The following is a 13,662-nucleotide window of genomic DNA, read 5'->3' as shown; positions in this document are numbered from 1 at the left end:
GCCCACGCTATTCTGTGAGCAATTTTTTAAAATAACTTTTTATTGATAGAACTCATGACAGGGTAATTTTTTACAACGTTATCCCTTGCATTCACTTCTGTTCCAATTTTTTCCCTCCCTCCCTCCACCCCCTCCCCCAAATGGCAAGCAATCCTTTACATATTGAATAGGTTACAGTATATCCTGGATACAATATACATGTGCAGAACCGAACAGTTTTCTTGTTGCACAGGGAGAATTGAATTCAGAAGGTATAAATAATCCGAGAAGAAAAACAAAAATGCAAGCAGTTTATATTCATCTCCCAGTGTTCTTTCTTTGGGTGTAGCTGCTTCTGCTCATCTTTGATCAATTGAAATTGACTTAGCTCTCTTTCTCGAAGAGATCCACTTCCATCAGAATACATCCTCAAACAGTATCATTGTTGAGGTATATAATGATCTCCTGGTTCTGCTCATTTCACTTAGCATCAGTTCATGTAAGTCTCGCCAGTCCTCTCTGTATTCATTCTGCTGGTCATTCCATATAGAACAATAATATTCCATAACGTTTATATACCATAATTTACTCAACCATTCTCCAGTTGATGGGCTGCCACAAACATTTTGGCACATACAGGTCCCTTTCCCTTCTTTAGTATCTCTTTGGGGTATAAGCCCAGTAGAAACATTGCTGGATCAAAGGGTATGCACAGTTTGATAACTTTTTGAGCATAGTTCCAAATTTCTGTGAGCAACTTTTAAAGATTTGAGTGTACACCCATTCATTCTTTGTTTTTCCAGAGGAAATCATTATAATTTTTTCAGTCTTCCTTCTTATTAAATCCCTTCTATCTTGTCTATAAGGGAAAGAGTTTAGTTCATTAAGGAGTACAACTGCTGATGTGGGTTCAGATCTTACCTATGATATCTACCACCTATGTGATCTCAGTGCATTGTAATGAAAATGTACTAAGTAATTTGGAAGAATAAATCCCTAGCCTACCATGATGAATGAACATATTGGGACAGTCACTTAATCTATCTGACCTGTCTCCATCCATGGAAAAGAAAGACTCAAAACTACATGGTCTTTAATGTCCCTTTAAATACTAGGGGCATTTTATGATCTTTTGAAATAGCCTATTCTGGACCTTCAACAGCATTCCTATTTTGGGGACTCAGCACCCAAGAAGGCAATACTGTCCTCTCTCAGAAGTAATTTTATTGAGGTTTCTGAAAGAGGGGCAGTGTGGAAATGAAATGATTTAGGGGGTTGAAGAGTAGGAGTAGGGGGAGTGTAGACATTGTTCTGATTCAGAATAGCATGGCATGTGTTATTTTCTTTTTTTTTTCTTTCAAGGAGGCAATATGTGAGTTAACACAATACACATTTTCCCCATGATATTTCCTAGGGCAAAGCACTAGGATTCGTTCATGTGGAAAGGAATGTCTGGTTTCTTGGAAAACATTGCTACCTGAATAGCTCTTGTATCATTTTGTCTGCATATTACACATCTCTGCAAAGAGAACCATACTTACCAGGAAGTCTTATAGGATGACAAGTTGGCCTGCTACTGAATTTAGAATCAATTTAGACTTAGAAGTCTCCTACTCAGGAGGGAAAAATATATATATTAAAATATATGCACATAAATGTGCATATATATATGCATATACATACATATATATTCAGATTTTATCTAGCAGATACATTTTCAGACTTGGAGATACCTTTCTGATGCCAATTTGATCATATAAAATCATTTTCAGATACTTTAAAACAGGTAAGAGAAGAGTACAAATATAGATGGAGATTGAGTCTTGTACTTACAGGGCCCATACTCCATGAGCAAGTCATTGTGAAAATATAGTGCAGACTCCTAGAATTGCCTTGCTGGTCTCACCTATGTACCTATTGATTTTTCATATTTAAATGTTTTACTTAATGATGTATTCCCTCTGGACAAACCAGGATGAAGTATCAGATCATATTTTTGCAAGGACTGGAGAAAAAGATAAATAGATAGAAACAAAAGATTTGGGAAAGGAAAGAAGGAAAGGATAAAGTCAGAATCAGAGAGAGGGCAGATGGAGCCCTCTCAAAGGCATTCAACACACTAATTTAGAAAGAAAGAAGAATTAAAATTGGCAAAATGAGGAGTCCCAAGGAATTAATCATTGGAATTAATTGAGAATTAATCTCAATCTCAAGCCATATTTTTAAAATAACATAGCTTTAATTTTTATTATTATATTTTTGCTTTTTAAATATTTTTTCACCTTCATGGTTATTGAATAAAACACTGGGGTCTGAAATCAGGAGGACTTGAGTTCTAATCTGACCTCAGACACTTGCTATCTGTGTGAGCCTGGACAAGTCCCCTAACCTCGATCTACTTCAATTTCTTCCATCTGTAAAATGTCAATAAAAATAGCACCTACTTCCTAGGGTTGCTGTAAAGATAAACTGAGATATTAATTATAAAGCACTTCAGCACAGTGGCTGGCATGTAGTAAGCATTATATAAATATTGGTTATAAAACAAATGTTCAGTGATTGTATGATTGATTGACTTGGCAAACCCCAACTAACATGAATGTTTCCATGTACAAAGAATAGAAATATCATATATATGAAACTGTAAATCCCATTATGTACAATTTGTTGTGTGGTTGTGTGTGTGTGGAGGTGTTTTAAAAATATACTAAATAACTGATAAATTTATTCACTGAGATCTGAAGCCCAGACATTCCAACTAATTCCCACCACCAAAGTCAATGAGACAAGTGTATTGGAACTCAATAATTCACTTGACACTTACTGTCTAAGATCTTTACACAAAAAAAAAAAAAAAGAAGTAAACATTTTGTGGATATTTACTAAGGTAAGCATTCGGGGACATCAGACAATCAATGTATTTGAGAAATCCCTTTTTTGAGAAGATCTATACATTTTTCCTTTTGAATAATAAAACCCCTTCAGGACCGTCTTTCTTATTTTTCCTTTCAAGAGAGAGTTTAGTATGATAGAAGGACAAGGGAAGGGGGAAGGAAGGAGAGAGAATTGTTGTTTTGGAAATGTGCTGACAGAATTGACCACATTTATCCAGCTGCTAGATTCAATTGATATAGCCTGCTTCCTCCCCCACCCTCATCTGTGGCCTTCATCCATTGATGGGCCCTTCCTGGCCAGAAGGGTCCATTCATCATGACAAACTAGGGCCTTCTTCCAGGTCACTTGGTAAATTTCTTTACAGTGGATTGAGGTCATGGCTTCACATATTTAAGTGATTCAGCTGTTCTTATCTGCTCATGGTCAATGAATTGAATTGAACTGGTTGGATGAACTGATCCCACTGTGGAGGAGTATTATGATATATGGAAGGGGATATGTGTAAATAATGGAAAAAGCATTGGACCTGTTGCCTCTACCACACTTTCTAGCTGTAATAGTCATGGTCTCTGAACCTTCATTTTCTCAGCTATAAAATAATACTTGTGGTACCTACTTCACAGGAGTCTTGTAAGAGTACAATAAGAATAATAACTGACAATTTATAGTATTTTCAAGTCTGCAAAGAAATCTATATAAATAATTTTATTGTATATATTTGAGCATCATAATGATGTAAAGTAGATACTAAAAGTATTATAATCCATGTTTTACAGATAAATTGAGACTCAAATTTCCTCTGTTTGTGAAGTAAATAATTATCAATGGCAAGATTCAAATCCAAGTCAATCATTCTGTCAATCTGTCACTTTTTAAAAACTGAACTATTATTATTGTGTATATACACAACTTTGGAACTGATATTTTTTACTCTTTTAAGGTTTACAGGGACAGATTATTCCTTATAAAGCCTGCTTATGAGTATATTGCAAGATTAAATTGAGTGAAGTACATCTTGACAACCCAAACTAAGTAATAATTATGGAGTTACTAGGTCTTTTTAAACTTCAGCTTTTCAGTTAGAATAAAAGATAAATGCACCCATTATGGGTCTTGTTTATGTTGTTAGTCAGTTAGCAATATTACTAGATACTGTATTAACACTGAATATATAAAGAAGGAAAACATCCAACCAAAGAAAATCATCCCTTCTCACAGGCTAATAGGGCAAATAATATAAAAGCAACTTTGTTCAAATATTTTATAAATAGGATAGATTGGAGATATATACGAAAAAAGGAACCAGAATTAGGAGGGATTCAGAAAGGCTTCTTGTGGATGGGATTTTAGCTGTGATTTAAAGAAAACCAGAGATTACAGAAAATAAAAATGAGCAAAGACGGTATTTTAGGCATGAAAAAGATAGTGAAAATTCCTGGAGATAGATGGTGTGTCTCATACAAGGAACAGCAGGGTCAGTGTTAATGGATTATAGTGTGTCAAGGTTGGGAAGGGTAGAAAGAAGTGAGATGACTGGAAATATAAGAGGGGGCCAAGTTATGAAGGGCTTTGCTTGAGAAATGGAGAATTTTATTTGATCCTGGAGGCTGATAGGGAATGATTTCGGTTTATTGAATTATGATGGAAGGGAAGGAGGGCTTGATATGTTCAGACTCGTGCTTCAGAGAGATTAAGCTGATAGCCAAATGGAGGATGGACTATGGTGTGAGACACTTGAGAGAAGGAGACAAACTAGCAGCCTCTGGAAATAGTCCAAACATGTGGTGGCTACATCAGGATGGTATCAGAGGAGAGAAGACATATATGAGGAATGTTACAAGGACTCCGTGCCTGGAGTCAGGAACTCCTCTTCCAGGGTTCAAATTTAGCCTCTGATATTAGTAGTTGTGTGGTCCTAGGTAAATCACTTAATCCTGTTTGCCTCAGTTTCTCCATCTGTAAAAATGAGTTGAGGAAGGAAATAACAGACCACTCCAGTATTATTGCCAAGAAACTTCAAATGGAGTCATGAACAGTCAGATATGACTGAAATCACTGAACAATAACAATAATAGATAGAATTTGGCAACAGATTAAATATGTGATCCAAAAGAATGTTTGAAGTTAAAGATGATACTAGAGTTATGAGTAGTTAATGGCATGCTTGCAATAACAGAAATTAGAAAGAGGACTTGGGAGAAAAGATATGTTGAAATATACCACCAGAGATTAAGAAATGGTTATTGATCATTTATTTTGAACAAAGCCCTATACTAGGCACATTGAAGGATAAAAAGAAGGGTAAGATAATATCTATCTTCAGGAGCCTTTTAGTATATTGAAAAAATACAGGATATAGTTATTCCAAAGATAATACAAAGAAACAGAATGAATACTTATTAGTTATTTGGATCCACTGCCTGCTGGTGTTTGGGGATCCAGGGAAGATTTAAAGGACACCTTTATAACCTGCCTCTTTCCTATCTGTTCTAATTTTCTTGAATTTTATTCCTCTTTACTTACTCTCTGATTCAACTATATCTTCCTACTTGCTGCTCCTTAAAGCGTCCACTCCATCTCCAGACCCCATGCTTTTTCAATAAATGTCTTCTATGTCAATTTTTTTTTCCTTCTTGCCCCTGCCTTTTAGCTTTCCCAACTTCCTTCACAACTCTACACACATCCCACCTTTGACAGAATAATCGATACTTTCCCTCTGTGATTACTTTACTTCTTCTCTATATGGATTTGGGATTTGTAAGTTGTCTCTCTCATTAGAATAGGATATCTTAAAAGCAAAGACCAAATGTGTTTTTCCTTTCTCTTATATCTCTAGCCCTTGGTGCCATGCCTGATATATAGTACACACGTAGTAAATGTTTATTAACTTACTGATATAGAGTTCTCCTGTTTCACCCTAATACCTCTCTCAAAGCCACACATAATTCATCTACCAGGTGTCCTCAAACTACAGCCCGCGGGCCAGATGCGACAGCTAAGGACTATTAGCCCCCTCACCCAGTGCTTATAAAGATAAGTTTCTTTATTTAAAGGCCCACAAAACAAAGTTTTTGTTTTTCCTATAGTCCGGCCTCCAACAGTCTGAGGAACAGTGAATTGGCTTCCTATTTAAAAAGTTTGAGGACCTCTGATTCTAGACCATATATGTATCCAACAGTACATCATTAACTCTTCCATCTGTTCAACACTGTTAGCACAATCAAGAAGGTTTTTTGTTTTTGTTTTGTTTTTATTGTAGTGTTTATTTGTATTTTATACACATTGCTTTATGAATTGTGGGGATTGCATAATGGGATGAATCATTGGGAGAGAAAAATCAGGGCAAAAGGGAAAAACCATGGGAAAAATTAAAAAACAGACAAAGTTAATAAAATATGTATTGATTTACATTCAGTCTCCTTATATCTTTGTCTGGATGCAGATGACATTTTCTGTCCAAAGTTTATTGGAAATGCTTTGGATCACTGAACTACTGAGAAGAACCAATTCATTCATAATTTTGATCATCATACATTAATGTATTCTTGTTTTTCTCAGCAGCAGTTCATGTAAAATCTCTCCAGGTCTTTCTAAAATCAGTTTGTTCATCATTTTTATAGAACAATGACATTCCATTGCCTTCCTTTGCACATGTGGATCCTTTTTCCTTCTTTGTAATTTCCTCAGGATACAGACCCAGTAATGGCATTGCTGGGTCAAATGGTATGCAGTTTTATAGCCCTTGTGCATGGTTCCAGATTGCTCTTCAGAATGGTTGGATCATTTCACAACTCCACCAACAATGCATTAATGTCCTGGTTATCCCTCATCCCCTCCAACATTTATCATTACTTTTTTCTTGTCATCTTAGCCAATCTGAGAGGTGTGAGGTGATACTTCAGAGTTGTTTTAATTTGCATTTCTCTAATCACGAGTGATTAAGAACATTTTTTTATATGACTATAAATGGCTTTCATTTGAAAATCTGAAAATATGTATTCATATCCTTTGATCTTTGACAGGTAGAACTGTTAAGGAACTGAGGTATTTTGCTAATAATTCTAACAAGGGAATCATTCTCTCTTCAACTCTAAGGCTTTCTGCCAGCATTATATAAAATCATAAACTTCCCTGGTGCTTTTAACCTGGCTTATCCTATTCTTTTTTCTTTCTTTCTTTCTTTCTTTCTTTCTTTCTTTCTTTCTTTCTTTCTTTCTTTCTTTCTTTCTTTCTTTTTTTTTAGGCAAAATGTTATTTAATTAATAGAGGCTAAAGAGGGAAATAAAAAACACATTCTTTCATACTCACCAGGGATTTCTACTTGTTATATATCACTAGCAGAAAAGAAAGCTATTATTGGTAACATATATAACTTATATAGCCTGGTCAACCTATGCTATTATATGGTACCATACCAACTCAAATACATCTCTGCCCCTGAATGTCACTTGATGCTTCCTCACAAGACTATTGTGGTCTGTTGATGAACTGTTTACTCCACTGATCTATGAGCTGCTTTCTCTATTAAGCTTCAAGTTGCTAGTGTTTTCTGTTAAAGCAATCTTTTCTTCAATATTGTCATCTTCTAGTTCAGAATTTAGTGCTTCACAGTCTCTTCACCACAGAATAATGGTGAGAAGTCATTTGTGAGATAACTAACAACTCATTTATGAGTCAGACCCAACATCATCTTCAGTCAGCCAAATGAAAATCCGTACATTGTTTGTCTTTGATTTTATTTGCTTCTTGCTTTAGTGCTTCACTTGCAGGCTGGAACTGTTTCATATACATATTTACAGAGCTGATTGTTTTGAAAGGAAGAAGAGTAAAAAAAAAAATAATTGGGAATTCATGATAAATTAGTATAATTTTAGAGAGTCTGGTTACCTCTGTGGCCTTTGTGTGTTCCCTTATGTTGTGTATACCTCAGAAATTGGGGTTTGCTATAAATTTTCTGAAGTTTGTCTTATGGAATATACCTGAGCATTTTAAATAACTTTTTCCCCAAAATTTTTGACAATGACTTCCCGGACAATAGTTGATGGATTATTTTCTGTTACCTTGAGTATGCTCTTATGAGGTCACAGAGCCTGGCATTCAGATGTAATGAGAACCTTATAAAATGGGAGGACTCAATCTCCAGTACCTTGCTAAGAAAATGTCAAAAGAATCTTGAGGAGGGACATTAATTCTTGCCAATTGAAGGGAGCAAATATGGACAAAAGCCTATTTTTTTTTAATATCGATACATTCTAGTATTAGTGTTTGACACAGAGACATAGAATGTAGCATAATTAAAAATGAATCCCATGTAGAAAGCAATAGAGAGGTATATGGTAGTTATGTGCAGAATGCAATGTATTATCAATGAGAAGTCCCAAAGAATAATGAAGGCAAGAGATGTCATCAAAACATTATAAAAGAAAAAAAGATGTGAGGTGATTATGTGATAAAGGTGAAGGATTTACAAGTGGACTGTAAATGATTCCACTGGTGCACATGTTTTTGTCAAAAGAAAAGGAAGAAGGCCTACAATAAGTTGAGTGGACCTTCTCTGAAAATTTTATGGGAATATATGGATAAAACTCACACAGGAAAAATAGGTATAGATAATCAGGATTTGTATCATTTGAGGTAACTTCCAAATACAAGTTTTGGAATACTAAGGATTAGTACAACACAAAGGTCCAGGATATACATACAACCAATTTCCGTAAGACAGAGGAAGAAAATGATGATGTGGACCAAGACTTCATAACTGCTATCTGACAGTCAATCATCCAGGCATTAAGCATTTATTAAGTCCCTACTGTGTGCCAGGCATTGTGCTAAGTACCAACAATTCAAAGAAAGGTAAAAGACAGGTCCTACCTTTAAGAAGCTCACAATGTAAGACCAATATGTTTACTATGTTTTCAATATTTTGTAGAAAGTTTTCTACTCATCCAGATTCTATATAAATACTTGGTAATTATAAAAGGACTGCTAATATCTTAGCATGACTTAGGTTTAACCAGGACTCTTATCTGGATGTCTTTTGGAGGGCTATAATCACAACACCAGTGATTTCACTTCTCAAATTGAAAGCCTCAATCTGAAAAGACAGAATAATTTTTCTTGTCCTCAGAACCACTAGGAAAATGTTAGTGATTGATGGGAACACAGCAAATTGCCTTTGGGGGTTCAGCTAGAGTGAGTCACATAAAGAAACATTTTCTCTACTTTATTTCAGAAGACAGCCAGGCAACACTTTCTTCACAATAATCATAAAGTGATTTTTTAAACTGTGTCCAATCACAATACTTGACTTCCAAGTAGGATCTATGTCTGCCAATAACTAATCAGCTTGGAAATAATTACAAGTCTTCATTTGACTCAAATCTCAAATTTACTACAAAGAAACAGCAGCACAGTGTCATTGTACAGTTTGATATTCTTATGATGTGATAGTTCTTATTTTGAACAATTAGCCTCAATCCTTTCCTTTTAAAATATGCATTCTATAGCTAATGTTAGTTGCCTAATAAAATTAACATTATCCAAATTTATCTTTTCCATCTACTCTTCATTTTTTTTTATCTTTCCATACTCTATCACTCCATACATTTCCAAAGAAACATATTTAGAGCTAGAAGCTTAGAGGTCACCTAGGGAGGTTAATTTTAGTCAAAGCCAATTTCATTCAGCCAATTAATGGAGAAGTCAGAAATAGATTCTCAGTACCTTGTTTTGTATCTCTTTCATTCACTTACTCTTCTTAAATACATTATCTTTTTGTGCTATAAAATCTTTGAGAGCATTTTTTTTTGTCTTGAAGCATCAAGGTGACACAGGGAATAGAGTTATAGAATTTAGATTTGGGATCCTTTTAGTCCAGCCTGTATCCAAAGAGATATCCCCCAGAAGAGCATTCTTTATAAAGAGTTATCCAACCTCAAGTAGAAGATCTGCATTTTGGGTTTATTTTTGTAAGGCAATTAAGCTTGTGACTTTTTCAGGATCACACACTGAGTAAGTGTCTGAGGTCAGATTTGAACTTAGGTTTTCCTGATTCCAGAATCGATATTCTATTCACTGAGGTATCTAGCTACCCCTCAAGTAAAAGACCTTAACCAAAGAGGTCACCATTTCTTAAGACAGATCATTATATTTTGAGATAACTCTTACTATTGAAAATTGTCATTTCAATCTTTGCAGTTTTGATCCACTTAAACTGGTTCTCTTCTCTGAGATCAAATGGAACAAGTCTAATCTTTTTTTAAAGATAGTTTTTCCTGAATCTTCTCTTCTTCATGTTAAACATTCCTAATTTCTTCAACTGATCCTCATATGAAACAGGCACAAAATCAATCATGGTTGGTCTCCTCTGGACTTTCCAGATTGGTACCATTCCTATTAAACTGATGTGCCTTAAACAGAATTACATACAATTCAGTCTCCATTGTTCTCTTAGGATGTGGATTGCTCTTTCCATTACAGGTCTATTGGAATCTTGGGCAAGTCTCTTAACTCTGTTTGCCTCAGTTTCCTCATATGTAAAGTGAGTTGAAGAAGTAAATGTCAGACCACTTCAGTACCTCTTCAAGAAAACCACAAGTGGGATCACAAAGAGTCAGACATAACTAGAGCATCTTAACAGCCCCAACAAACAGTAGTCCAGAAGAAGGGCTTGGATTAAAGGAATAACAATAGAAGTAGAAAGAAGGAAAGAGATCTACTGTAATTTTACTGATTATTACTCATTTTACTTTCTGAGGCTAGAAAAATAAATTCTAACACTTTTTCCCTTTGAAAGGCTGCTTGGTGTGATACAAAGAAATACTGGAAAGTCACGAAGGGCCTAGGTTTAAATCTTATTTCTGACATTTGCTAGTCGTAGGGAAGTCACTTAGTCTCCCTTAACCTTTCTCATCTATAAAATGGGGATGATCCCTGTTTAAGGAGATCATTTATGTAAACTACTGTCTACAGCTTAACTTATAACTCAAAGCCATTGGTTATTTCCATGTGTAAGCCTTCAAATATTCAGAGAGGACACTATCTCATAACATTGTGGGAAAAATAAAAAATAAAAAATAAAAAAATCTGAAGTCAGAGGATCTGAATTCAAATCCAGATTTTATTATGTATTTAATCTTCACAGTCTCGTTTTCCTCTTCTGTATTATGAAAAAACTAATTGATAACTAGCTGACTGACAGTTCTAAATTTCTGATCTAACTCCACTAAGGAGAAGCAGCTGGAGACCTTTTGTTTTTCAATCATTTTTGACTCTTTGTGACCCAATTTGGTATTTTCTCAACAAAGATACTGGAGTGGTTTGTCATTTTCTTCTCCAGTTCATTGTACAGATGAGGAAACTGAGGCATACAGGGTGAAATTACTTGCCCAGGGTCATACAGCTAGTAAGTGTCTGAGACCAGATTTGCACTTGGGGAGATGGGTTTTCCTGACTCCATACCCTGGACTTTATGCCCTATGGAGTGAACTAGCTACTCCAGCAACTGAAATGCTGGTTAGAGTTAGAAAAACATGAATTCAGATCTGGCCTCAGACACTCACTGGCTATCGCTCATTTAACCCTCTTTGCTTCAGTTTCCTTAACTGCAAAAAGGAGAATTATAACAACGCCTACCTTGAAAGATTGTTATGATCAACTAAGATAATATAAGTAAAAGTGCCTAGCATGATGCACATAGTACATATAATATAAATGTTTATGCTTCTTTCCCCTCAAAGAATTCTCTTTTATAAATTAGAACTTAATTGCTTTACACTATCATTATTTGTCAAAGTTTTGAGTGTCTACATCTTTCTAGTCTGTCTCCTTTAAAATATTTTGACTTTATTGATAAATGAATTAATGTAGGATGCTTTGAGATAAGAGTTTTAGTTTATCATAGGTTTAGAGCTAAAAGGTAAGTTAGAAACGCTCTAGTTTAACCTGTCTCCATCCCATACACCATTTCATTTACAACTAAGGAAACTGATGTCAAACAATAACAAATGGTTTGTTCAGATTTAAGTTCAGGCCTTCTGACTCCCGATTCATCACTTTTTCTACTGCATATCCAAGGCTTTCCATTCAACTAATTATTATTCCCCTTTCTGAGTCTGTCTTTTCCAAGTATATCATCCTGTGCAATCACCCTTGTCCAGAAAAGAACAGTGAAGATCAAGGTCAAATTTCTCATCATTGCTCACTCCCACATGTTATCCAGCTCTCAAGCAAAGCTTTGGCAGCTCACAGATGTTTAAGATGAGTTTCTTTTCCCTTTCTAATGTGTGTATATGTTGACTTTTCTGAACAGGTATGTTAGGTCAAGGACAAAGCATGACATTGACATGCGCATAGGCATCCATTCTGGATCAGTGCTCTGTGGAGTGTTGGGTCTCCGGAAGTGGCAGTTTGATGTTTGGTCCTGGGATGTGGACATCGCGAATAAGCTAGAATCAGGTGGAATCCCTGGGTAAGCTGTCTTATGAGCTTCACTAATGCTGTGATTTTTCTCCTTGCTTTATAATTCAAACATTCAAATCACATAGCCACAACTTCGAAAATTCTCTGATTTAGAGGGATACAATATGCATTTAATATAATGATTGTTGACCTGATTTAACTTGAATCATCTGTGAGTAGAACTGGTCTCCAATAATGTCTGTTAAAACCAAGTACTATAGAGTATAGAAATAATATGTTTAAAAAATCAAATTTTAAGAGATCTTCATGTTTCTTTGAGTTTGGTGCTCAAATGTCAATTATCTTTTCAGACAATTAGCTCTGTGGCTCTGAATTTATAGCTTAGACTTCTAGATATTAGGTGAGAGCAAGGAGTTCTGGAGTATTTTTACCTTTGACAAGATCAGTAAGTCTTCAGTTACTTCCCACAAACCTAGATTTCCACCTTGCTGAGTGTTGGCAGCCTGTTATAGTGAATACCTAAATCTCTCACCTTTTTAATCACCTGGAATATCCCATTCGTTTTACCCAAAAATGGATTGGATCTAAAGTTGTTTTTACCTGTTTAGTTCATTTGACATATGCTATGTAAATAGAATATATTTTTTGAACTAAAAAGCACCATCAGACAAGCAAATTATCTGAAAAGTTCTATCTGAATTTATTTCATGGTTCACTGGAATATGTGGAGCCATTAGATTTGTTTAAGCATTGACTGTTGTTTCAGATACAATGCTAATTAGTGGGGAATATTCAAACAAAACAGTCCCTGCCTTCAAGAGTCTACAATCTAATGAAATTTAAAAACTCATTCTTGGGGTGATGAAGAAAAGTTTCGAAACAATTTTTATCTTTGAGAAACAATCTGGCTTTTATTAGAGTTACCAGGTACGACATACTCACCTTTCTAGTATTGAAATCTCACTCTAGAGGAGGTATCATGTATATGAGTATTTTAGATCTATATCAAAGTGGCTTGTGAGAACCAACTGTTAAATTTTTAGTGTGGGCATTTATATTTTGAAATAAGCAAATACTTTAAATCATAGCTGGATTTATTGTTTTGTTAATTGTCTAAATCAGGGATTAGCAAATTAAAGCCTAATCTAGCCTTTGTCCTATTTCTAGCCTGTGAACTGAGAAGGATTAAAAGAGAATCTAGATACAAGTAATGGAGAACATAATTAATAACGCAGATTAAACTTGAAAGTGTGGTTTTGTGTACTTTTTTTTTCAGAAAGACAATTGTTAAATATTTATTAGCAAGCTACTTACATCAGGATCTGAGATAGGGAGATACAGCACAATTGCTCACCAGCTGCCTTTCCA

General features: G+C 35.1%; 1 protein-coding gene across 2 annotated transcripts in view; it reads left to right on the top strand.

Annotated features, from left to right (window-relative positions):
• ADCY8 (adenylate cyclase 8) overlaps nt 1-13,662 on the top strand; it is a 397,348-nt gene that overhangs the window by 223,610 nt on the left and 160,076 nt on the right. For both annotated transcript variants that reach the window (XM_051971100.1, XM_051971099.1), the window contains exon 6: nt 12,185-12,343. In XM_051971100.1, the coding sequence (XP_051827060.1) occupies nt 12,185-12,343 (159 nt within the window). The remainder of the gene's footprint in view (nt 1-12,184; nt 12,344-13,662) is intronic.

Source organism: Antechinus flavipes, chromosome 1 (genome assembly GCF_016432865.1).
Source record: "Antechinus flavipes isolate AdamAnt ecotype Samford, QLD, Australia chromosome 1, AdamAnt_v2, whole genome shotgun sequence".
Taxonomy (NCBI): domain Eukaryota; kingdom Metazoa; phylum Chordata; class Mammalia; order Dasyuromorphia; family Dasyuridae; genus Antechinus; species Antechinus flavipes.
This window is presented reverse-complemented; position numbering and strand designations above follow the sequence as displayed.